This window comes from Erpetoichthys calabaricus, chromosome 16 (assembly GCF_900747795.2).
Source record: "Erpetoichthys calabaricus chromosome 16, fErpCal1.3, whole genome shotgun sequence".
Classification (NCBI taxonomy): Eukaryota; Metazoa; Chordata; class Cladistia; order Polypteriformes; family Polypteridae; genus Erpetoichthys; species Erpetoichthys calabaricus.
Window position 1 is genome coordinate 68,612,237 of NC_041409.2, and position 23,871 is coordinate 68,636,107.

At 39.9% G+C, this 23,871-nt stretch overlaps 1 protein-coding gene across 1 annotated transcript in view; it reads left to right on the plus strand.

Annotated features, from left to right (window-relative positions):
* The first annotated feature begins 982 nt into the window (after positions 1 to 982).
* The window catches only part of ktn1 (kinectin 1), a 121,058-nt gene continuing 98,169 nt past the window's right edge, over positions 983 to 23,871 (plus strand). The window contains exons 1-8 of the mRNA XM_051919745.1: positions 983 to 1,027; positions 1,814 to 2,372; positions 10,790 to 10,939; positions 11,090 to 11,245; positions 14,524 to 14,654; positions 15,051 to 15,161; positions 21,773 to 21,913; positions 22,848 to 22,954. Coding sequence (XP_051775705.1) covers positions 983 to 1,027; positions 1,814 to 2,372; positions 10,790 to 10,939; positions 11,090 to 11,245; positions 14,524 to 14,654; positions 15,051 to 15,161; positions 21,773 to 21,913; positions 22,848 to 22,954 — 1,400 coding nt within the window. The remainder of the gene's footprint in view (positions 1,028 to 1,813; positions 2,373 to 10,789; positions 10,940 to 11,089; positions 11,246 to 14,523; positions 14,655 to 15,050; positions 15,162 to 21,772; positions 21,914 to 22,847; positions 22,955 to 23,871) is intronic.

Below are 23,871 nucleotides of genomic sequence, written 5' to 3' on the forward strand. Positions count from 1 at the left end.
GGATGCTCGTCTAAAAATGCTGAAAGGTTATCTTCACATTGCTCTCTTCCGTGCAGCTGCTTTGTCAAGCGACATGCTTCCCGCACGGTGCTTCACATACTTAAAAGCTCGAACGGCACGTATTGATTTTTGATTGTTTGCTTTTCTCTGTCTCTCTCACTCTCTCTGACATTCTCTGCTCCTGATTGAGGGGCTGTTCGCAGAGGGGCTGTTCGCACACTGGCCTAGAGGATACGGACGCTCCTCAAAAAAATGCTGAAAGACTACCTTCACATTGCTCACTTCCTTGCAGCTGCTTTGTCCATGGTGCTTCGCATACTTAAAAGCCAAACAGCCCTATTGATTTTTGATTGTTTGCTTTTTTCTCTCTCTCTCTCTCCCTGACATTCTCTGCTCCTGACGCGCACTCCTTTGAAGAGGAAGATATGTTTGCATTCTTTTAATTGTGAGACGGAACTGTCATCTCTGTCTTGTCATGGAGCACAGTTTAAACTTTTGAAAAAGAGACAAATGTTTGTTTGCAGTGTTTGAATAAAGCTCCTGCCTCTCTACAACCTCCTGTGTTTCTGTGCAAATCTGTGACCCAAGCATGACAATAGAAAAATAACCATATAAACATGGTTTCTACTTCGCAGATTTTCACCTTTTGCAGGGGGTTCTGGAACGCAACCCCCGCGATCGAGGAGGGATTACTGTATTTGTTTTCAAAGGTTGAAATAGATTTTATCCTTGGAAGGAAATCCTGAACAAAAAAAAGCATATGGTGTCAATGGGAGTTCCATATCTCTTAATAGCAAAATAACATAAATGTCACAGTGCACACTGGTTTAATTTTAAAATGGTATATTTATTTGTGTCAACTTTGTCTTTACATTTTAAGTATTAATATAGACAAGGAACATATATGAAATGTTTACCTCACATCTAACCAATATGAAGAGGAAAGAAGTTATAAACAGAGAATAGCTCTGTCCCAACCTGGATGGGTACTTTCAAACTCCAGATGATTAACAATGGTTTAACAATGGTGAGTGGAGCTTAGCTGTATGTGCCAGGGATATTTATTTTAGTGTTAGTGTGAACTGCTTCCTCAGAAATCCTGGTTATTATTCCACGATTCAAACCTTGTGTATGGAGTTTGCATATTCACATGTTTGAGTTTACCCTCTGTGCACTACTGTCAAACTCCCACATTCCTAATATGTATGTTTTAGATTAACTGACAGTTCTAAATTGGCCATGTGTGGGTATGGGTGTATGTGCATGAGTAGCTCTGTAATTATCGGGCGCCTCATTTATTTCTGATAGGGTAGGCTTCTGAACTGGATCATGAGAGTTTGAGAATGTTCCTGTCATGAGAAGGAAGAGTTATTGCAGCTCAAGGGTTTTTCACTTTCTGCTTTAGTTTGCTTCTTCACCTACGTGCTAGGCTTATTGACATCTCTGAATTGGGCTAGTATGAGTGAGTGGGGACGAATGAGCAAGTGCATCCCAACCAGGGCTGCTTAGTGTTTTGTGACCATTTTGGCTGTGGTAGACATTATATTGGAATTAATGGGTCTATAGATAGATAGATAGATACTTTAGAAGAGATACTTAGAAGAGATGGATAGAAAAGGTGGTATTTAGCCCTGAAGATACCAACTGAAGTACAAGAAAATAAAAGCCTGTTGTGTCAAAGTGCAGTAGGTTACTTTTGTTTTTAATAAGGAACATCTTTTTAGTTTATCTGCACCAAACCTTCAGATACCTTGCTCTCATTGTTGCACTTTTTACTGAGTAATCATATTTTTTCCTTGTTTTATCTGTACAGATCACAATGGAACTATACGACTCTCAGTATCTGCTTATCTTGGCTCCCTCACTGGTCATTGTGCTCATGTTCCTTTTCTTTTGGCTGTTCATGAAAGAAACCTCGTATGATGAAGTCTTGGCGCGGCAAAAACGAGACCTGAAACCTGTAACCATTCGCCCAGAAACTCGCAAGAAAAGTGAAAAGAAGAAAGGAAAGAAAAAAGAAACTAGTGGAAGCCATGAATCTGATTCTGAGAATAGGGATTTTGATTTGATTGAGGCTGTTGTTGAACCACCAGAGGATGAGGAGCACACCACTACTGCTATCATACCTTCTGTTAACAATGATTTAACTCTGTCACTTCGAGAGAGGAAAAAACGAGATAAAAAACAGCAGCAGGCGCAGCAGTCATCTCGGGCTACCCAGGAGGAGCCAAACACCAGAGAGATGAATGGCTCCAAACCACTAAATAAGAAAAATGAACCAGTTCCAGTAACTAAGCAGCCAACCCCTCCTCCTGATACAATGGCCAGCGGGAAGAAGAAAGCTACACAGAAAAAACAGAAGAATGGCATAAGTACTTGTCATTTTTAATTAATTTTATTCTGTAATTTTAATTTTTTTAATCAGGATTATAATGTTTCATATCTTGAGTTTCCTTCCTTTTTTCATTTTATGATTTCTTTTTAAGCACATTCATGTTATTCTAAACCAATGTATTTCTGTTGAAAATGTATTTGCAGTAACCACTTTCCAGGACCAGTATGATTTTTAAACAGTTGGTTGATATTTATTTACAATTGCAATCAGAAATATTTACCACCACCCCTCAAAAGATTGTAAGGATTTACCAATGAAAGTGAATTCAAAGAGCTAGATTTTGCTTTGGATGACTTCTTTTATCAGCTGAATTATAAGTAAAGTAAACAAAGAAAATGTATAATGTAGTATTCATGAGTAACAGGATATTTTATTCATTTAGCCATGTTACAATTAATCGACCCCAATTGCTGTTTTTACACCCTTCTGCTAGTTTTAATGTCCTAAAGTGAAGCTATATATAATTAAGCCTTTGGGAATTCAATAATGATACTTAATTGGATTCAACCTCGATGCATGTCTAAACACACCCATGAAGGAGTTGAAGGTGAGTTTCAATCATGGGTAACACTAAGGAGCTTTCACAAAAGCTGTGATGGGAAATTATTTCATTGCATCTGAAGGGCATTGGGTATGAGATCATCTCCCAAAAATTGAACATTCCAAGTGGCACCATTGGGAGCATTAGAAGGATGTTTAAAACTTCTGGCACATGTGCAAACCTGCCTGGTTGAGGAAGAAAGCCTAGAATTTCATCAAGAGACCGTAACAACTTAGACAGGACAACTAAGAAAAAACCCACGTTATTACAAAACACCTACGGGATGACCTGATATAGGCTGGGACAAGTGCTTCAGTGGCAACTACAGGGTGAGCCAAAATGAAGTACCGTATTTCTCAAGGTCATTGCGTGAGGTAGAGGCAGCCAAGTGGGTTGGGATGGGGGTCTTTTGATAAGCGATCCCTTGCTTTGGTCTGGTGTGCACCATGCTTTTGCTGTCGAAGCGTTCTTCAAAAACAACAAATCCATCATCATCATGAAACGTGCCTTTTGAACACACTTCAGCATTCCTTCCAACGGTGACATTCCAAATTGGAAAATAATTCTTCAGTGAGTGGCTAAATTTAGACAGATGGGTACAACATTGAACAGAAAATCTCCAGGCTGTCCTTGGACTGTACGAATGCCTGAAAACATCCAGGCTTTAAGGGCATCAATTTTTCAGTCTCCTAGACATTCAACGAGCAAACATGCTTCTGCCTTAGGCATTTCCAACACATCTTTGAGGAGGATTTTGCATGAGGACCTTAATTTCCATCCATACAAAATGATGGTAATGCAAGAACTTGCTGAGAGAGACTGGGAGAGCTGTAGAGAGTTGTGAACATTCTGCAAACTGTTCATCAAAATGCCATCATCCTGTGCATTGACGAGGCACATTTCCATTTGAATGGTTGCGTAAATAAGCAAAACTTTCACTATTGGACTGAAACCAACCCTCGTGAACTTCGTCAGAGACCCCTGGACAGTAAGTGTGTTACAGTTTGGTGCGCTGTTGCAGAATTTGATATTGTAGGCCCTTACTTTTTTGAGGTGCGGGGAGCAATGGTCACTGTCACTTCAGAATGTTACATTAAAATGCTGGAGAAATTTTTGTGGTCCCATCTTGAAGAAATGGATATGGTGGATGCCTGGTTTCAACTGGATGGAGCAACAGCTCATATGGCATGGAGATCCATGCAAGTGTTGCAGGAGATTTTTCCGGAAAAGCTGAGATACCTGTATGGCGATGTCAGGTGGTCTTCACGTTCACCTGATCTGGCTCCATGAGATTTCTTCTTGTGTGGCTATTTCAGGTCGAATGTATACACACACCAATCTTGAAGCCCTCAAGCATGTTATTTGCCACGAAATTGCCGCTATTCCCCTTGGCATGGCCCAACAAGTCATGTTTTTGTTCAGAAATCATCTGAAGAGTGTATCACTAATGATGGCCACCACCTTGAAGATCTTTTTAAAACACAGTGGGGGGAAAAATGTGTTTTGTATACGCTTTCTTGTGTCGTAATGAAATTTATTTTATCAGGTAGCGTTTTTGTAGAATAAACGTTTGAAATGTGGTACTTCTTTTTGGCCTGTATAAGACAAGCACTGAATAAACAAGGACTTCATAGCTGCACTCCAATATGTACACCACTTTTGACCACAGAACATCAAAGTTTGGCTAGAATATGCCAGGAGACATTTGGATAGACCTGCAGAGTTTTGGAATATACTTCTATGGACTGAAGGCATGAGAAAGGCCAGGCTTATGACCAAAAGAATATCATCCCCACAGTAAAGCGTGGAGGTGGGTCATTGATGATGTGGGGATGTTTTTCTGCTGCAAGAACTGGCAATCTTGACCTTATTTCTGGGAATCCATGATGCCATTTACATCAACCAATTTTAAAAAAGAACTTGATGCCTTCTGTTCAGAAATTGAATCTTGGGGATCATTGGACTTTCCAGCAAGACAATGATCCCAAGCACACCTCCAAGTTAACCATAGCTTAGTTGAGAAATAGATCCTGGAATGTCCTGGAGTAGCCTTCTCAGTCCCCAGATTTATCTCCCATTGAAAGTCTTTGGTGGAATTTAAAGAAGGCAGTTGCAACATGGAAGCCATCCATTGTCAATGAGTAGGGGGCTTTTGCACGTAAAGAATGGGCAAAGATTCCAACAGAGAAGTGTAAGAAACTTGTCAGCACCTACCAAAAACCATTATTAAAGGTTATTAAGGCTAAAGGATGCTGCACAAAGTACTTATGCTGGGGGTTGAATAATAGTGCACATGCACATTTATGAAAAGAGTTAACATTTTCCATTTGAACTCAAACTTAAGTCAATTTTTTTTCTCAACTCAAATGTGTCAATTTTTTGTTGTTTAATGAATATTTTTGTCATATATTTTTTTTATTACCCTTGATTCATATATAATGTCTTTTGTGGTGAGGGGGGTTGAATATTTCTGATTGCAACTGTAGCTGCATACTGAGCTTAAAATGGCAAATATATAGCTCAGTTGCTTCCATATTTCCTCCAGTGTGAGCTCTAGCAGGTGAAGTGACTTGCTCAGTGTCGCACACAGCCTTAGTAGTAGGTTTTAAACTGAAAATCTTGTGGTTTTCTTTTCAATAGCTTTGTAAATAGAGCACCATCCCAAGGGACTTTACAAATAATTAACTGTACATTTGAATAGCCCTGGCAGGTGAATTTATATGACTTACAGTAAGTGGGTAATGAAGAGTGACCTATAGTCCTTTTATTTTATCATCTAAAACCTTAGCCAAATGTCTGCCTATTTTTGTTTATTTTTGTTATTTAACCTAATATGCGTATTTCTTTTATATGATCTCTCATATATATTTCTGTTCTGGTTCGTCCTGCTTCCACTTCAAAACTGGTCCCGCCCACACGCAGCCAACACGACATTTCTCGATTCCTGTTCGTCCTCTTCCAAACCCTTCCCCACGCTGCCTGTGGCTCCTCTTCAAAACCGGTCCTGCCCTTACGCAGCCGACACGGCATTTCTCCATTCCTATTCGTCCTCCTCCAAACCCTTCCCCACATTCTTCCAGTGCGATTCCTGCAACAAAGCTTTTCAAACGCGAACCTCACTTGCTAAACACAAGAAAAGGCATTCTTCCCAACAACTATGAGTGCCAGAAATGCAATAAGAAGTTCACTACACAGGACTAAACACAACAAAACTCATTCACAAGTCTTGCAATGCGACATCTGCAAAGCAACGCTTCCAAACCAACACAGTCTCGGCAGACATACACACAATCCTCTTCCCATTACCACAGGTACATTTTCACCTCTTCCCGTCCAAGAGTACAACATTGGGACTCCAGACCAGCAGTGCAAACACTGTCATGCACTATACTGGCCTGCTGAGCGTAATACATCCAAAAAGTACTCGAAGTGCTGACACGACGGTAAAGTAGCTTTACCACTTTTGCGGGAGCTACCTGTGTCTTTACAACAGCATCTTACACAGCAAACATTGTGGTATAGCGGCTCCGCGGCTTCGGGGGGAAAAAAAGTCTGTTTTTAAATCAGTATAGCTGTGCCGTTCTCTGTGGGCGTGATTGCATGACCGCGGGGAGTTAATGAGCACGTGTGGGTGCGGTCGTTCTTGTTTGCCTCATTGGCTTCCTGCGGCATGTAATTAAGGCGCTGCGCCCACGGAGGCACCCGTGGGTGTGTATATATAGACGGATGTATACGAGCGGAAAGGGATATTTAAATCAGAAAAATCGTGGAGGAGGAAAAGGAAGGAGAAAGGTTGATAGAGAAAAGCGGATGCAGTAGAAGGTCAGAAAAACAGCAGTCAGGTGGTGACGATCTGGCCACCTGGAAGGTGGAAACGCCATGAGCTGGGGCCCCGCGAAGGAGCGTTATGCTGATGCGCTCTGGGGGCTGAGTGAGTGGGGTGAGCAGGAGGGGTGCCCTCCCGAAGGATCTGAGGAGCGACTGCGGGTGCGCGAAGGATCGAGGGAGGAGAGTTGACCTTGGCGGTCTGGCAGTGACATCCTGATAGGGGGCCAAGACAAAGGTTAACTGAAGGAGCTCGTGGTTGTTGGTTCTCCGTGGAGCAGAAGGTGCAATGGGAGGAGGGCTGGAGAGTAAGGAGAGACAGCGTTTTAACTACTGCATATATTAACCTTGTTTTATGGATTTATTTATTGTTGGTTTTTATCCTCACTGGACCTTTATTTTATGGATTTATTTATGGAACTTTGGACACTGCACGTTTTGATTGTTTTAATAAAAGCACGTTTTCACTTTTGGAAATATCCCCTGGCTTCATGTGAGATTTGTCCCCATTTGTCAGCTCAACTCAGTGACATTACTGATGGTGTTGGGTTCAGGGCTCCCATAAGGACATTGGGAACCTGAAGAGAACACGTATCGTCGCAAACATCAGAAGCTAAAAATTATCATGAACACATCTGAGAATACAACTCTTCTCTAGTGTTTGCTTCCATGGGTGCACAGATAACTCAACCTCCTGGCCACGGACCATACTGTTTTAAAATACACGGGCAAATTTATCACCAAATCTCTCCACTATACGCAAACACTTTTACCTCTGCAGGATATGGACAGTTGTTGTTTTTGACACAGCGTAAGCTACTGAAGTACGCTTACAAAATAAAGCAAACTCTGCATGCAGCGAAAATTTACTTCTCCAACTAGATTCCATGCTCAGAACCATCAACCCCTTTGCTAAATCATACAAACACATGCATGAAATCTCTCAGTCCAATCCAACGGCATCTGTACAAATGGTTTTCAAGGAAAACCCTAGGCAGGATTTACGACAATACAATGCCCCGACATATCACACCGATGTTGCAGCGATTTTCGTCGGAAAAGATGGCGAACCGCCTGCCGAAAGGGACAATTGCATCTATCCCATAGGCAACTCCTCTAAACAGATTTCCACACTCAATATGAATTGCGATCCTATGGTTTACCCACTTTTATTCCCTTATGGAGACATTGGCTGGCACAAAGATTTACAACATGTTCCCGATAAAAGAACCGGCAAGCGAATAAGGCTTACTCAATGCCAATTTTATGCGTACAGATTAGCAATGAGGAATACATTTAGTATTTTGCACTCCAGTGGCAACCTATTCTAACAGTATGTTGTAGATGCGTATGTTAAAACAGAGGGCACCTGCCTCAACTATATCGGATTACATCAACAAGATCTGCACATGGAACAATACAAAGGACTATCAGACGTACTACAAGCAAACACTGAAAATAACAATGTACGTGTAGGCAAAATGATCATATTACCGTCCACATTTCCATGAAGTCCAAGATACATGCAACAAAACTATCAGGATGCCATGGCCATAGTACGTAAATTCGGATTTATTTATCACTTTCACATGTAATCCTGCTTGGCCGGAAATTCTACATGCACTGTTGGATACCCAACGACCAGAGCACAGACCTGATATTGTAGTACAAGTAGATCTTTCGACTCATTATGTCGTCTCCACCAAAACACCTATTCACAACTGTGTCTTTTAAGAAGTATTTATTTCTTCTTGATTTCTGAATTACTTTCTCACCGTTTTCCGTTCATATTCTTACACCGGTGTATGCTACGGCGGGCTTCAGCTAGTATATTATATTTCATATAAATGTTTTTATTTTAGCATTTTCATCTTCCTTGTTGAAACCAGCCTTATGCATTGCAGGTCCTTCGCACCTCAGACCATTTTTTTTTTTGGGAGAACCAGGAACCAATCTTACATGATATGCCAGTATATCTTAGACTCTCCACTTGCTAGAACTCGTTCATACAATTACTGCTTTTGAGTTTCCAGTTAATCAAACCCATATGTTTTTTTGAATTTATGACAACACCCAAGTACTTGGAGAGCACTATTGCAGAAATTGGGAGAATCTGTATTTACATTTACATTGATGTGGAATGTCAGCTTTCATACCAGAAACTGTGAAGCAGCAGACCTGACCATTGTACCACCATGCTGCCTTCGTTTCTTTCACTGTTAACTCCATTTTTCACAACCCATTTATTTCCATTATAATCTTGATTTTTTTTTATAGTCTCATTTGTTTTATTAATTGGCCAATTTATTTCATACAGTGTTTAGGAATAAATTGTTTTTTGGAATATCATGTTCATCTTCTTGATTTACTTATGGGTGGAATGTTGGAATAGCTGCAATTTTAGTGTCGTAGTGTCAGAACCTGGCTTAGGCACTGCCTGTGAGTATTTTCCACATTCTCCTAATCTAGGTTTACAGTAATCCCTCCTCCATCGCGGGGGTTGCGTTCCAGAGCCACCCGCGAAATAACAAAATCTGCGAAGTAGAAACCATATGTTTATATGGTTATTTTTATATTATCATGCTTGGGTCACAGATTTGCGCAGAAACACAGGAGGTTGTAGAGAGACGGGAACGTTATTCAAACACTGCAAACAAACATTTGTCTCTTTTTCAAAAGTTTAAACTGTGCTCCATGACAAGACAGAGATGACAGTTCTGTCTCACAATTAAAAGAATGCAAACATATCTTCCTCTTCAAAGGAGTGCGTGTCAGGAGCACAGAGTGTCACATAGATAGAGAAAACGATCTCTAGCAAACAAATCAATAGGGCTGTTTGGCTTAAGTATGCGAAGCACCGCGGCACAAAGCTGTTGAAGGCGGCAGCTCACACCCCCTCCGTCAGGAGCAGGGGGAGAGAGAGAGAGAGAGAGACAGAGTTTGTTTTTCAGTCAAAAATCAATACGTGCCCTTCAAGCTTTTGTGCAGCATGTCGTTTCAGGAAGCAGCTGCACAAAAGATAGCAACGTGAAGATAATCTTTCAGCATTTTTAGACGAGCGTCCGTATCGTCTAGGTGTGCGAACAGCCCCCCTGCTCAATCTCCATACGTCAGGATCAGAGAAAGTCAGCGCAAGAGAAAGAGAAAAGTAAGCAATCTAGCTTCTCAGCCATCTGCCAATAGCGTCCCTTGTATGAAATCAACTGGGCAAACCAACTGAGGAAGTATGTACCAGAAATTAAGACCCATTGTCCGCAGAAATCCGCGAACCAGCAAAAAATCTGCGATATATATTTAAATATGCTTACATATAAAATCCGCGATGGAGTGAAGCCGCGAAAGGCGAAGCGCGATATAGCGAGGGATCACTGTATATCATAACCCCACCACCTGTAGGTTAAATTGATTTAGCATTTCTAAAGTGGCCTGTAGTAAATGAGTTATGTTTTCTGAGTGAGTTGGCCCTGTAATGGTCTTTCCTCTCATCCACAAGTGACTCCTGCCATATATTGCCAGGATAGACTGTAGTAGCTCTTTACAGTATATCTCTATAGTTGAATAAGTTCTTTCGGAAAATCAGTGAATTAATATTTTCTTATTTTTAATCTTTGTTATTTTCCGTACTTATTTGTTTAAATTCATTCCTCATCTGGTAAATGCAGTCATTTGGGATACTGATCTTTTAAGGTCTAAGGGGGTAAAAGTCTGAACTTTTTAGTTTTATTTATTCGGTCATGATGAATGACTGTGTTGTGTACATAGTACATACCTGTTATTTCTTAAACACTTGTTTATTTTAACATATGAGGTGGTGTTTGGGTTTTTTTTTTTTTGTATTTTGTCCTTCTCATAGTTAGTTAGACTTTGTAAACAAGTGAGAGGACACAAAAGAGTTGGCATTATGTATTTTATCAAACTTTCTGGCTTTTCCAGAGCTCCTGTCATGTTTCCAAAAATAAAACTCAACTTCATGGTCATCCTGCTTATGAATTGTTTGTGCTTACATCTACCCACTGTGTTCATGTCAGATGATCAACCAGCAGACATCAAGGTAGAATCCGTTCCTGCATCTTTGAAGACGGAGCCTGCACACGCATTACAAAGCCTTGACCCAAAGCCATCAGAAAGTGCCAACAGTAAAAAAAAGTCTTCAGTAAAGAAACAAAAACCTGAAACAGGTATGAAATTGTTTATTAATGACTGATTACTTATCCAGCATGACAATGATTAATGCTGACCACTTTGTAGTATAACTGTTTCTTGCACCTGCCTACATAATGTTGTTAGTGACATTATGGTGTCTCTTTGCCACTTTCTTTCAATCTTAGTGGATGAAATTCTACTCCAAGCAACACCATATTTCACTGTAATGGATGATAATTTAGCTGCACCCCCTGTGGAGAAGAAAAAAGAACCAGTTATGTTAATTCAGGATGTGGCTACAAAAACAATTTCAAAAAAACTGAAGAATGAAATGGATAAAGGTAACAGATTCTTAGATCTAAGTACAGGTAAAATTTCGTTACAACAAACTGCCATGGACCTAAAAAATATTTTGATGTAATGAGATTCTGTATTTGTCACTATAATGCTTTCTTCAACTTGTGTCCAGGTGTTTGCAATCATTTCAATAGCTTCTTCCATCCATCCATCCTCTTCCGCTTATCCGAGGTCAGGTCGCAGGGGCAGCAGCTTGAGCAGAGATACCCAGACTTCCCTCTCCCCGGCCACTTCTTCTAGCTCTTCCGGGGGAATCCCAAGGCATTCCCAGGCCAGCCGAGAGACATAGTCCCTCCAGCGTGTCCTGGGTCTTCCCCGGGGCCTCCTCCCGGTTAGACGTGCCCGGAAAACCTCACCAGGGAGGCGTCCAGGAGGCATCCTGATCAGATGCGCGAGCCACCTCATCTGACTCCTCTTGATGTGGAGGAGCAGCGGCTCTACTCTGAGCCCCGGATGACTGAGCTTCTCACCCATATAAGGGAAAGCTCAGACACCCTGTGGAGGAAACTCATTTCAGCCACTTGTATTCGAGATCTCGTTCTTTCGGTCACTACCCATAGCTCATGACCATAGGTGAGGGTAGGAACATAGATCGACTGGTACATTGAGAGCTTTGCGTTGCGGCTCAGCTCTTTTTTCACCACGACAGACCGATGCAGAGCTCGCATCACTGCAGATGCCACACTGATCTGCCTGTCGATCTCACACTCCATTCTTCCCTCACTCGTGAACAAGATCCTGAGATACTTGAACTCCTCCACTTGGGGCAGGATCTCGCTCCCAACCCTGAAAGGGCACTCCATCCTTTTTCGGCTGAGGACCATGGTCTCGGATTTGGAGGTGCTGATTCCCATCCCAGCTGCTTCACACTCAGCTGCGAACCGATCCAAAGAGAGCTGAAGATCATGGCCTGATGAAGCAAACAGGACACCATCATCTGGAAAAAGAAGTGACCCAATCCTGAGTCCACCAAACCGGACTCCCTCAACGCCCTGGCTGTGCCTAGAAGTTCTGTCCGTAAAATTTATGAACAAAATCGGTGAGAAAGGGCAGCCCTGGCGGAGTACAACTCTCACTGGAAACAGATTTGACTTACTGCCAGCTATGCGGACCAAGCTCTGACACCGATCATATAGGGACCGAACAGCCCTTATCAGGGGGTCCGGTACCCCATACTCTTGGAGTACCTCCCACAGGATTCCCCGAGGGACACGGTCGAATGCCTTTTCTAAGTCCACAAAACACATGTAGACTGGTTGGGCAAACTCCCATGCACCCTCCAGGACTCTGCAAAGGGTGTAGAGCTGGTCCACTGTTCCGCGACCAGGATGAAAACCACACTGTTCGTCCTGAATCCGAGGTTCTACTATCTGACGGACCCTCCTCTCCAGCTTCAGTAGCTTCTTTCGCATTAATTTTAATCTCCTCCTGTCTACAAGTTATACTGACGAGAATTTTTCTCTGCATTATACACTTTCAGGGTGCGAATAATACCCAAATCCAATGGCTGAAGCACTGCTGTGCAATTGGTTGGGAGGAATTCAACGCAAACATTATCTAAAAGCGGGAGCATGTTGTGGGCAGCACAGTTATCAATCAGAAGCTGAATCATCCTTCTTCATATTGTGAGGTTTCTGAATTCTTTTGGGATCCCCCCACCCAACGGGAACATCATGCTGTAGTGCGTCCCGAAGCGCAATTGCTGCATCTGTGTAAGATTGTTTGTTCGTTGCTGGGGCAAGGGCAACAGAAGGCTCACAGTGGTGCATTGAGGTGCCACAGAAGTGAATACTGAGAGATCAGGGTTGCTCTATAAGTCCCTGTCTTGCACCCCAAAACACGAGGCTTAGTCTCAGTAATTTTGCAAAACCAGCTTTATTCAGCTTGAAACAGGAACAGCACGGTTATTGTAGCGTGATCTGGCACTCTCCTATAAACAGACACAACAGTCAGGCAGGGTTGTGGCCAGGTTAGTGCCCTGCATTTACAATGTTCCTTGCATCACCCATCGAGTTTGCTTGTGCTGTGAGCCTGCTGTTGCCTCTGCAACAAACAGTCTTCCACAGACACGGTGATCGCACTTTGGGACGCTGTTCCACGTGTTGTCCATTTGGGGGAGGTCCCAAGAGAGTTTAGAAGCCTCACATTTTCTTGAATGAGTGCCGCATTAATAGGAATGTTTCTTGAATGAGCATCACTTAACCACATAAAAACGGCTTTTTCAATGTCTTCAAATGCAGCAGTTCGCATACATTTGCAACCTGAGATTTTTCTTCTTTTTTTGCTTGGTCTTTCAAGAAAGTTGACAGTGTCGATGGCGAAATTCTGAATTCACTGGTAACGTCTTTTTTTTTTTTTTCTTTTGCCGCAATCAAGAGCTGCAAAAATGTAGGTTTTTTTTTTTTTTTGTAATGTGAACTATCATGTTTTCGTGTGTCGTTTCTATAGGAGGGTGACAGTGAGTTAAACTCCAAAGGATGCTTTTCAGATGTTGACGAGCAATAAGCAAAAGGTATCACTGAAACCACCGAAAACAAAAAAAACAAAAAAACGGTACAAGGAAAGTTCGAAAAATGACAAAAAAATTAGTGTTTCTGTTTGGGGATCAGTGTGCACAACTGAGCTACGACCATAGAACTAACTGCTCTGGGAATGATTCATTCAGGGATTTCAAGTTCTTTTGGGCACTTCGTTGTAATGAAAGTATCTGCTGAATGTATTTCATAGTAACGAGATTTCTATAGACTCGTGTCATATGGGGAAACTGTCGGGACCATAAAAATACTTCGTTGTAATGAAAATTTCATTGTAAAGATATTCGTTGTAACAGAGTTTTACCTGTATATTCTTTTTAAATCTGAACAATTTGCTCCAGTCCCTGAATACCATGCTTAAGATCACAATATATTAAATTTCATGTATGTGGTTGATAGAGGCACAATATATTTTAAACCATGAACATATAGGGGAATCTCATGACAACTTTCACTACACCCATTTTTTGAGGAGAGCCATAGTAGCATTCTAAATTTTCCTTGGGAGTTTGTAGTACCTGCTTCTTGGCATGGACATCTCAAAACATTACGCTGTATATGTTATTAGTCCTTTTTTGTTTGATAGTTTAAACACTGAAAGAGTCACTTGTTATGATTTCAGCTCTTATAGACATAGGGATGTGTGCCTGCACACCTACAGTTTTGTGTAGGAGAATTTGTTATTTAGTAAAGTGTCTCTGAAATTTGGTGTAATTTTTGTATTGCAGAAAATTTGGAGGTGAAGTTTAAAGACTTCCTGCCAGCCCTGAAAAGCCAAACTCTTTCTGATGAAGAAGCTGCTAATATTTTTGCTGTGTTGAGAGAGAAGAACCCTACAGTTGTTGATGCTTATCAAAAGGTGAGTGCCCGTGGTTATGTGTGGTACCCAGTTTGCCTGTGTTAGTCAACCTGTATGGTGCCCCCCTTCTAAAGGACAAGTAAAGTTGAATCATGTGTTTAAAATCGACCTGTTGACTGTTTTTAGATAATCATTCATGCTAATATTTATACATTAGCGTAAAGTTATATTGGTCATTCAGTCAGTCTTTAGTCGTATTCATCACAAAACATGGTGTCCAAGGTATTTTTAGAAAGCAGTGATCTCACCCCGTTTTGAAAGGATGCAACAACTAACCTCATGTGAAATAAAAGATTGTGCTTCCCACTCCTGATATTTGAAAGTTAAAACTATTTTTTTCCAGGTAAATTTTATATTTTAGAGATTTTCATTTTTATTTTCACTGTTGCCTTGTAGACTAGTAAAGGTGATTCTGCTCTTCACCAACTTCAGGAGCGAGATAAACTATTATCAGTGTTACAGGAGGAAACTGTAATGGCAAAGGAAAAAATCAAACAGCTTACACAGGTACTAAACATAAAAGCTTGCAAATGTAAAACAAAGTAATTTTGAGCTTTATCTAATGGATTATTTAAAGTTGTCAAATAAGTTAATTGTAATATTTTGTTATCCGAATGAATCATACAAAAATACAAAACTCTCTTTTAGACTAAAGAGTAATGTTACAGGGATAAATTGTATGTTTGTTTTGTTTTTGCAAAATATCATCTACTTTAAAAGTGCTGGCTTATACTGGGAGTTTTTAAGCATTTTAAGAGGTGAAATGTGTGTGATTTACACTATGTACAGTTCATATGGTAATGTGACCTGTTCCCACATTTGTGGTTATCTGTTTTAACATTCTATGTTTATGCTGTATTTTTATGTGACTTTACTGAATGGATAACTGTTAAGAATATTCAGATGATATTAATATTTATTTAGATGTTGCCACTAGTGATGCTATGATCAGGTGTTTTACAGCTAATCACCATCACAAATTTAGCTTTATTAGAACTGTTTGATTCCAGTACTGATTAAAGTTTTTTTTTGTCATTATCCTTTTAAATAATTCTATTACATTAAGCACCTGCGTAACCATAGGTGTAGAAGTCTTGTGTTCTATATTAAAGTTGTAACTCTTTTTTTTTTTTTTTACAATTATACTGCAGACCACAGGTTTTACCTGTTTAATTTAACAATTAAATGAAAGTCGGTGAACATGAAAATTAATAATTAAAATCCATAATTGTTATAGCTAATAAAACATGCATACAAAATATTTATCCACAATAAATATGACAAAAGAAAATAAAGTGCTTGTCATAATTACAAGCCACAATTCTAATAAAATGTTTGTTTTTTATTAAGAAGATACTAGGCTATCATACTTAACAATTTTACACTTAAAATACGCAATATTACACTATAAAGCTTGTTGGTTACTAAGCAGGAAAGGCAAATTCTGTATCAGTACTTCTTGTAGTTAAAAATTTGAGCAGCTATACTAAACACAAGCTTACTCACCATCCACACTCTAAAAAAGTATAACATTTGAATAAAGGACAAAATGAAAAATTATAAACTCATTAAAGCAGCTTCTATTTTATTTTCTACTGCAGATGTGCCTCTTTTCTTCCACTCAAGGTTTAGCCAGGCAACGCGTCTTATCATTCCTTTTCATGCCCAGGACAACTCCTTAGATTCCTTTCTGCTTGGTTTATTACTTCAGTTTCTTTAATGTAAAAGCTTATATTCCAGTCCAGTCCCTTTTCTGAAGTTGCAAAGTTGTACGGACTTCCTCACTACTGTAAATTATTGTAACAGTAAAGCAGATACTGATGAAATCGATTTTTGACATTGGCCAATTTGTTAATTACTGATAGTCATTTGAATTAATTTAGATTGGCATCCAACTGGTGGGAGGATCAGTAGTTTTCATTATCTAGGACTTCCCTTTTTCATGTAACATAGTGGTAAAGATATAGTCAGTATGGGAACATAGTTGGATTGTATTTATTATGCTTGGATAAAGTACAATACAATACAATTTATTTTTGTATAGCCCAAAATCACACAAGAAGTGCCGCAATGGGCTTTAATAGGCCCTTCCTTTTGACATCCTTCCAGCCTTGACTCTCTAAGAAGACAAGGAAAAACTCCCAAAAAAAGCCTGTGTAGGGGAAAAAAAATGGAAGAAACCTTTGGAAAGGCAGTTCAAGGAGAGACCCCTTTCCAAGTAGGTTGGGTGTGCTGTGGGTGTCAAAAAGAAGGGGGTCAATACAATGCAATACACAGAACAGAACAAATCCTCAATATACTGTATAAAAATTTTACAAGTACGGAGCAGAATTTAACAGTAGATGATATCACATAATATGATTTAGATTTGTTTAGAGTCCTGGAGACCTCAGCCATCAAGCTGCCTCCCCCATTTGGCCATTCCACAGCTGAAACAGCGCTGGACCAGCCAATACAATAAAAGGACCCCTCTAACCCCACTTGATGGGTTATGTTTGTTTTAACTGTGATAAACATTCATTCTGTGGTTCCAGCAACTGCCTTCCTGCTGGCTTCTTCACACATGATCATACACTGTACATAAGAGGCCATAGGTTCTAGTAATTTCTGTTCTATTCTTTAGACCAGTAGTAATCTGTTTCCATTCTTTGCTGTATATGTAAAAGAAGAGCCGCTACAGCCACTTCAACACTAGTTTCCAGATAGTTGTTCCATAAAGGCTACAATTTGATTCCTTAGTTTTTATAGAGCTACTTAATGTGTGGCGTGTCCCTGACTGGGTATTTTTTTGCATTATTGCCATCTTATCTCCATCCTCAGACTTTAGTCTTAGAGACTAATCAAAGGTGTCTTTTTTTTTTTTTTTTTTTTTTTTAATTAATTTACAGTAATCCCTCCTCCATCGTGGGGGTTGCGTTCCAGAGCCACCCGCGAAATAAGAAAATCAGCGAAGTGGAAACCATATGTTTATATGGTTATTTTTATATTGTCATGCTTGGGTCACAGATTTGCGCAGAAACACAGGAGGTTGTAGAGAGACAGGAACGTTATTCAAACACTGCAAACAAACATTTGTCTCTTTTTCAAAAGTTTAAACTGTGCTCCATGATAAGACAGAGATGACAGTTCTGTCTCACAATTAAAAGAATGCAAACATATCTTCCTCTTCAAAGGAAACAGAGAGGAAAGCAAACAAATCAATAGGGCTGTTTGGCTTTTAACACTAGAATTACCAGAGCCTACGAAAAAACTCGTATATCCGGCCCACCTTAAATCGCTTCTTAAATCCGTTCACACCTCTCTGCCAGCATCCTTTGTCCTCTAAATGTGCTGATAAAAGACAAGCTGCCAGCAGCCGGCTATTCCATCCCCCCACCGAGTTAGAACGTGAGCGAAGTTTTCCCAGCTCATGCCTTGATTGATTATGTGGGAGTGAAGTGGAGTTTTACAGTGGAAATAAGAGATTGTTATTCTAAAGTAATCTGTGTAAACACATTGTTAAAACAGAAACTTTGTCATATTTTAGTAATAAATGTTACAAAATGTAGTAGGCATAAACTAGAATGTGTAAAGCCCGAGTTCCAAAGATCAAATAAACACTTTCACAAAAGCTTCAAGGACGGTACAACAGCCTCCGTAGCGTAGCGCATTAAGATTTGCCTCTTAGAGCACAACAGTTGTGCCGCCTCACAGACCTGAGTTCGATTCCCCGCTGGGGATAAAATGTTGCTTTTTTTTTCTTCTTTTTAACCTCAAACGGACATAAAATTTATAAATTGGTATGCACTGTCAGTTAATGAGATCCTTATATTTTCATGTGGGATGCTCCTTTTAAAATATTTTTTTAACAATTGAGACTGCAATTAACAGGAACAACTGTCCTTATAACAGAGAGAGAGAGAGAGTCAAAAATCAATACGTGCCCTTTCAGCTTTTAAGTATGCGAAGCACCGTGCAGCATACTTAAAGGCTGCACACAGAAGGTAGCAACGTGAACATAATCTTTCAGCATTTTTAGACGAGCGTCCATATCGTCTAGGTGTGCGAACAGCCCCCCTGCTCACACCCCCTACGTCAGGATCACAGAAGTCTGCACAAGAGAGAGAGAAAGAAAAGTAAGTTGGGTAGCTTCTCAGCCATCTGCCAATAGCGTCCCTTGTATGAAATCAACTGGGCAAACCAACTGAGGAAGCATGTACCAGAAATTAAAAGACCCATTGTCCTCAGAAATCCGCGAACCAGCAAAAAATCCGCGATATATATTTAAATATGCTTACATATAAAATCTGCGATAGAGTGAAGCCGCGAAAGGCGAAGCGCGATATAGCGAGGGATCACTGTATTTATTTTCCAAGCTCATTGGTTTTCATTTACAGTATCTTTTTACTTATTAATCTGATACCTTATTTTAATTAGACTCGATCCTTCTTTGTCATTCATGTGATATATTCAGCAATAAAATATCTTACTAAAAAATGTGGCAACTTTTTTTTTTTTTTGTTTTTCTACAAAGTACAGTACTGTGCAAAAGTTTTAGGCAGGTGTGAAAAAATGCTGTAAACAAAGAATGCTTTCAGAAATATAAATAATGATAATCAATTTACAAAATGCAAAGTGAGCGAACAAAAGAAAAATCTAAATCAAATCAATATTTGGTGTTACTACCTTTTGCCTTCAAACCAGCATCAATTCTTATAGGTACACTTGCACAAAGTCAGGGATTTTGTAGGATTATAGTCAGGTGTATGATCAACCAATTATACCAAACAGGTGCTAATGATCATCAGTGTCACACGTAGGTTGAAACACAGTCATTAACTAAAACAGAAAAAGCTGCGTAGGAGGCTTAAAACTGGGTGAGGAGCAGCCAAACTCTGCTACCAAGGTGAGGTTGTGGAAGACAGTTTCATGTCATGGCAAGATTGAGCACAGCAACAAGACATAAGGTAGTTATACTGCATCAGCAAGGTCTCTCCCAGACAAAGATTTCAAAGCAGACTGGGAAGCACAAAGAAACGGGCAACGTTGAGGATCGTAGACGCAGTGGTCGGCCAAGGAAACTTAGTGCACCAGATGAAAGACACATCAAGCTTATTACCCTTCGAAGTCAGAAGATGTCCAGCAGTGCCATCAGCTCAGAACTGGCAGAAACCAGTGGGACCCAGGTACACCCATCTACTGTCCGGAGAAGTCTGGCCAGAAGTGGTCTTCATGGAAGAGTTGCAACCAAAAAGCCATACCTCTGATGTGGAAACAAGGCCAAGCGACTCAAGTATGCACGAAAACATAGGAACTGGCGTGCAGAAAAATGGCAGCAGGTGCTCTGGACTGATGAGTCAAAATTTGAAATATCTGGCTGTAGCAGAAGGCAGTTTGTTCGTCGAAGGGCTGGAGAGCGGTACAATAATAAGTGTCTGCAGGCAACAGTGAAGCATGGTGGAGGTTCCTTGAACGTTTGGGGCTGCATTTCTGCAAATGGAGTTGGAGATTTGGTCAGGATTAATGGTGTTCTCAATGCTGAGAAATACAGGAAGATATTTATACATCATGCAATTCCATCAGGGAGGTGTATGATTGGCCCCAAATTTATTTTGCAGCAGGACAACGACCCCAAACATACAGCCAAAGTCATTAGGAACTATCTTCAATGTAAAGAAGAACAAGAAGTCCTGGAAGTGATGGTATGGCCCCCACAGAGCCCTGATCTCAGCATCTTCGAGTGTGTCTGGGATTACATGAAGAGGCAGAAGGATGTGAGGAAGCCTACATCCACAGAAGATCTGTGGTTAGTTCTCCAAGATGTTTGGAACAACCTACCTGCCGAGTTCCTTCAAAAACTGTGTGCAAGTGTACCTAGAAGAATTGATGCTGTTTTGAAGGCAAAGGGTGGTCACACCAAATATTGATTTGATTTAGATTTCTCTTTTGTTCATTCACTGCATTTTGTTGATTGATGAAAATAAATGATTAACACTTCCATTTTTGAAAGCATTCTTTGTTTACAGCATTTTTTCACACCTGCCTAAAACTTTTGCACAGTACAGTGATCCCTCGCTATATCGCGCTTCGCCTTTCGCGGCTTCACTCCATCGCGGATTTTATATGTAAGCATATTTAAATATATATCGCGGATTTTTTGCTGCTTCGCGGGTTTCTGTGGACAATGGGTCTTTTAATTTCTGGTATATGCTTCCTCAGTTGGTTTGCCCAGTTGATTTCATACAAGGGACGCTATTGGCAGATGGCTGAGAAGCTACCCAACTTACTTTCTCTCTCTCTCTCTCTTGCGCTGACGTAGGGGGCTGTTCGCACACCTAGACGATAGGGACGTGTGCAGCTGCTTCCTGAAGGACATGCTGCACGGTGCTTTGCATACTTAAAAGCTCAAAGGGCACGTATTTATTTTTGTTTGAAAAACAAACTCTCACTCTCTCTCTCTGTCTGCTCCTGACGAGGGGGTGTGAGCTGCCGCCTTCAACAGCTTTGTGCCGCGGTGCTTCACATACTTAAAAGCAAACAGCCCTATTGATTTGTTTGCTTTACTCTCTGTTTCCTTTGAAGAGGAAAATATGTTTGCATTCTTTTAATTGTGAGACAGAACTGTCATCTCTGTCTTGTCATGGAGCACAGTTTAAACTTTTGAAAAAGAGACAAATGTTTGTTTGCAGTGTTTGAATAACGTTCCTGTCTCACTACAACCTCCTGTGTTTCTGCGCAAATCTGTGACCCAAGCATGACAATATAAAAATAACCATATAAACATATGGTTTCTACTTCGCGGATTTTATTTCACGGGTGGCTCTGGAACGCAACCCCCGCGATGGAGGAGGGATTACTGTACTGTGTAATTGTAATTGCAATTGCATGCATGACTTTGCTTTCACTTATTGCATAGTATTTATGTTGCTAAAATTTTAATGAATGTTAATTTTTTTCTTGCAGTATGAGTAGTATTTTGTATACCAAATGGCATTATATGACAAATATACACAATTTAAAGTGTGCATGTGTTTGCCTTCCTTGAGGAGCTATACTTTTTAAATTTATTATACAGTATATAGAGCAACCTCATAAGAAGAGTCTAAACACTTAGGATGGTATTTATTTTTTTACTACAGGAGTTAGTTGCTGAGAAGCAGAAAGGAGGTATGGTTGAGTCCAGGTGGAGAGAAATGCAAGCTTCCTTGGAGAAGGATATGAGTGTTTTACAGGGGAAGGCACAAGGCACCATTCAGGAGACCCAAGCTATGCAAATGAAGGTATGAGACTTCAATGATAGGCATAGTTGGGAAGATAAGGTCTGGGTAAAGAGCTTAACTATCTGGGGCATTGTTTGTTATATTCAGGTGTAAATCCTAAGTAAGAGAGAAGATTTATTAAGACACATGTGGAAGGCAGTGCAGCAGTAGAAATACTTTTTATGCTAACTAAAAGAAATATTTCCCAGCTAATTCTAGTACAGTTGTACAAAGCCATAATTAAAAGTGTGATTGTATTCTCCGTTGTTGTCTGGTTTGGTGTAGCATTGTTTCACTCTTAAAATAAAGTATAGTGTGTTGTGAGGTCTGCTGACAAAATAATTGGCTGTGCCGTTTCATCTGTTGTAGATCTGTATGTATCTAGTGTCACAAACTGTATTATCAAAAGGATCAACATGAACTGATCATTGCTTGTTCCAAAAACTCCTTAGGTCAATTTAAAAGCTAAAACTAAAGGATACCTAAATAATTTCTTTCCCAGAGCCACAGCCCTTGCAAACCAGTAATTTAGCCTTTCTTTGTCACTTGTTTGCATGTTCTTTCATATAGTTTTTGAAAATGTGTGTGCATAAACAGTATATGTACATATGTATTTGCATGTGCATACATTTATATACACACACACACGTGTTTGCACATACCCTTTAAAATTGCACTATTCTTCAACTGTTCATAAAGTATGTTGTTTAACTTATTTTATTTATATTATTTGTATATGATGGCTTGTTATAAGTAGGTCCATAGCTAACAAGTTAAGTTCCTGTACATTAAATACTGGCAAATCAAAGTAATTCTGATTCTAGGGAAAACTGAAATTTGCACATATGTGCCATTTTTACCCCTAAATTTGTTTAAAATCCATTGTACTTTAAGGACTAAGTTAATTAAAGTAAATGTAACCTGCTTTAACTAACATAAATCCCTATGTTTGAAGTTTCAGCAAGTGAGGGAGCAGCTTGAGAGTCAGATTAATCGCTTGCAACAGGAAAACAGCATATTAAGGGATGCTGTTAACGCTGCCACCAGTCAGATGGAGAACAAGTGAGTGCTACGATTGATTTCTGTCCAATGATTTATCTCCCTTAAGTTATCTGAGTAAACTGATTTTTGCCGTTATGTAGACCCATACTGGTAAACGGTTAATTGTCTCCCTGTGGTAACACCTGTCCTTTTTCTGGGGGGTTGGGGGAAACCTGCATTGCGAAAAATTAATCAAGCAGCAGTGGTCAAAATAAACAATACATGTATAACGCTCACAAGAATACTAAACAACCCATAGGTGGCATAGATGTTATCTGGATGCACCAAAGTTCCAAAAATCAATTTCATTGGGTCACTGTCTTCCAAGCAATGATGGGATAGTTTCTTCCCCTAGTCCTTCTTACAGTGTCTTGGCGGGCGGGGGGAAAAGAAATTGTTGTCCCGTTAGCAACCTTAAGTATGACTAGTTAAAAGGAGCAACATTGAAGATGGATATTATTTTGAAGCCAAATAAAACTTCTGCAGTTTAGACTATTTTGGTTTCAAATCAAGTGATAAACTAGAACCTGAAAACTTAAGAGTCTGTTTGCCAGCATTGCTTCAAAACAGCAGTCATTACATTCACAATTACAAAGAATTTGTTATCATTTAAGGCTCAATTGAAGCAGTGCTTTGTTCTGTAGATGCCCTCCACTGCTTTGATTTGCGTCACCATCCACATTCCTTAGTGTCTGATTGTATTTTTTGTGATCCATTTTTAAATGCATGTACAGCGTACAATTTTTGATTTTATACTTATTGATAAGTTACCATTTGAAGTGAAATGTTTTATTTAAAAAATACACTTTTTTAATATTAAAAATACCTTACAGTTCTGCATATTCTATAATACATCATTGAAAGTGCAATCACACACTACATAAAAATTGCCCTGTTTAAATTTTAAAATTGCACTGTTGGCAAATAAAAACACAAAC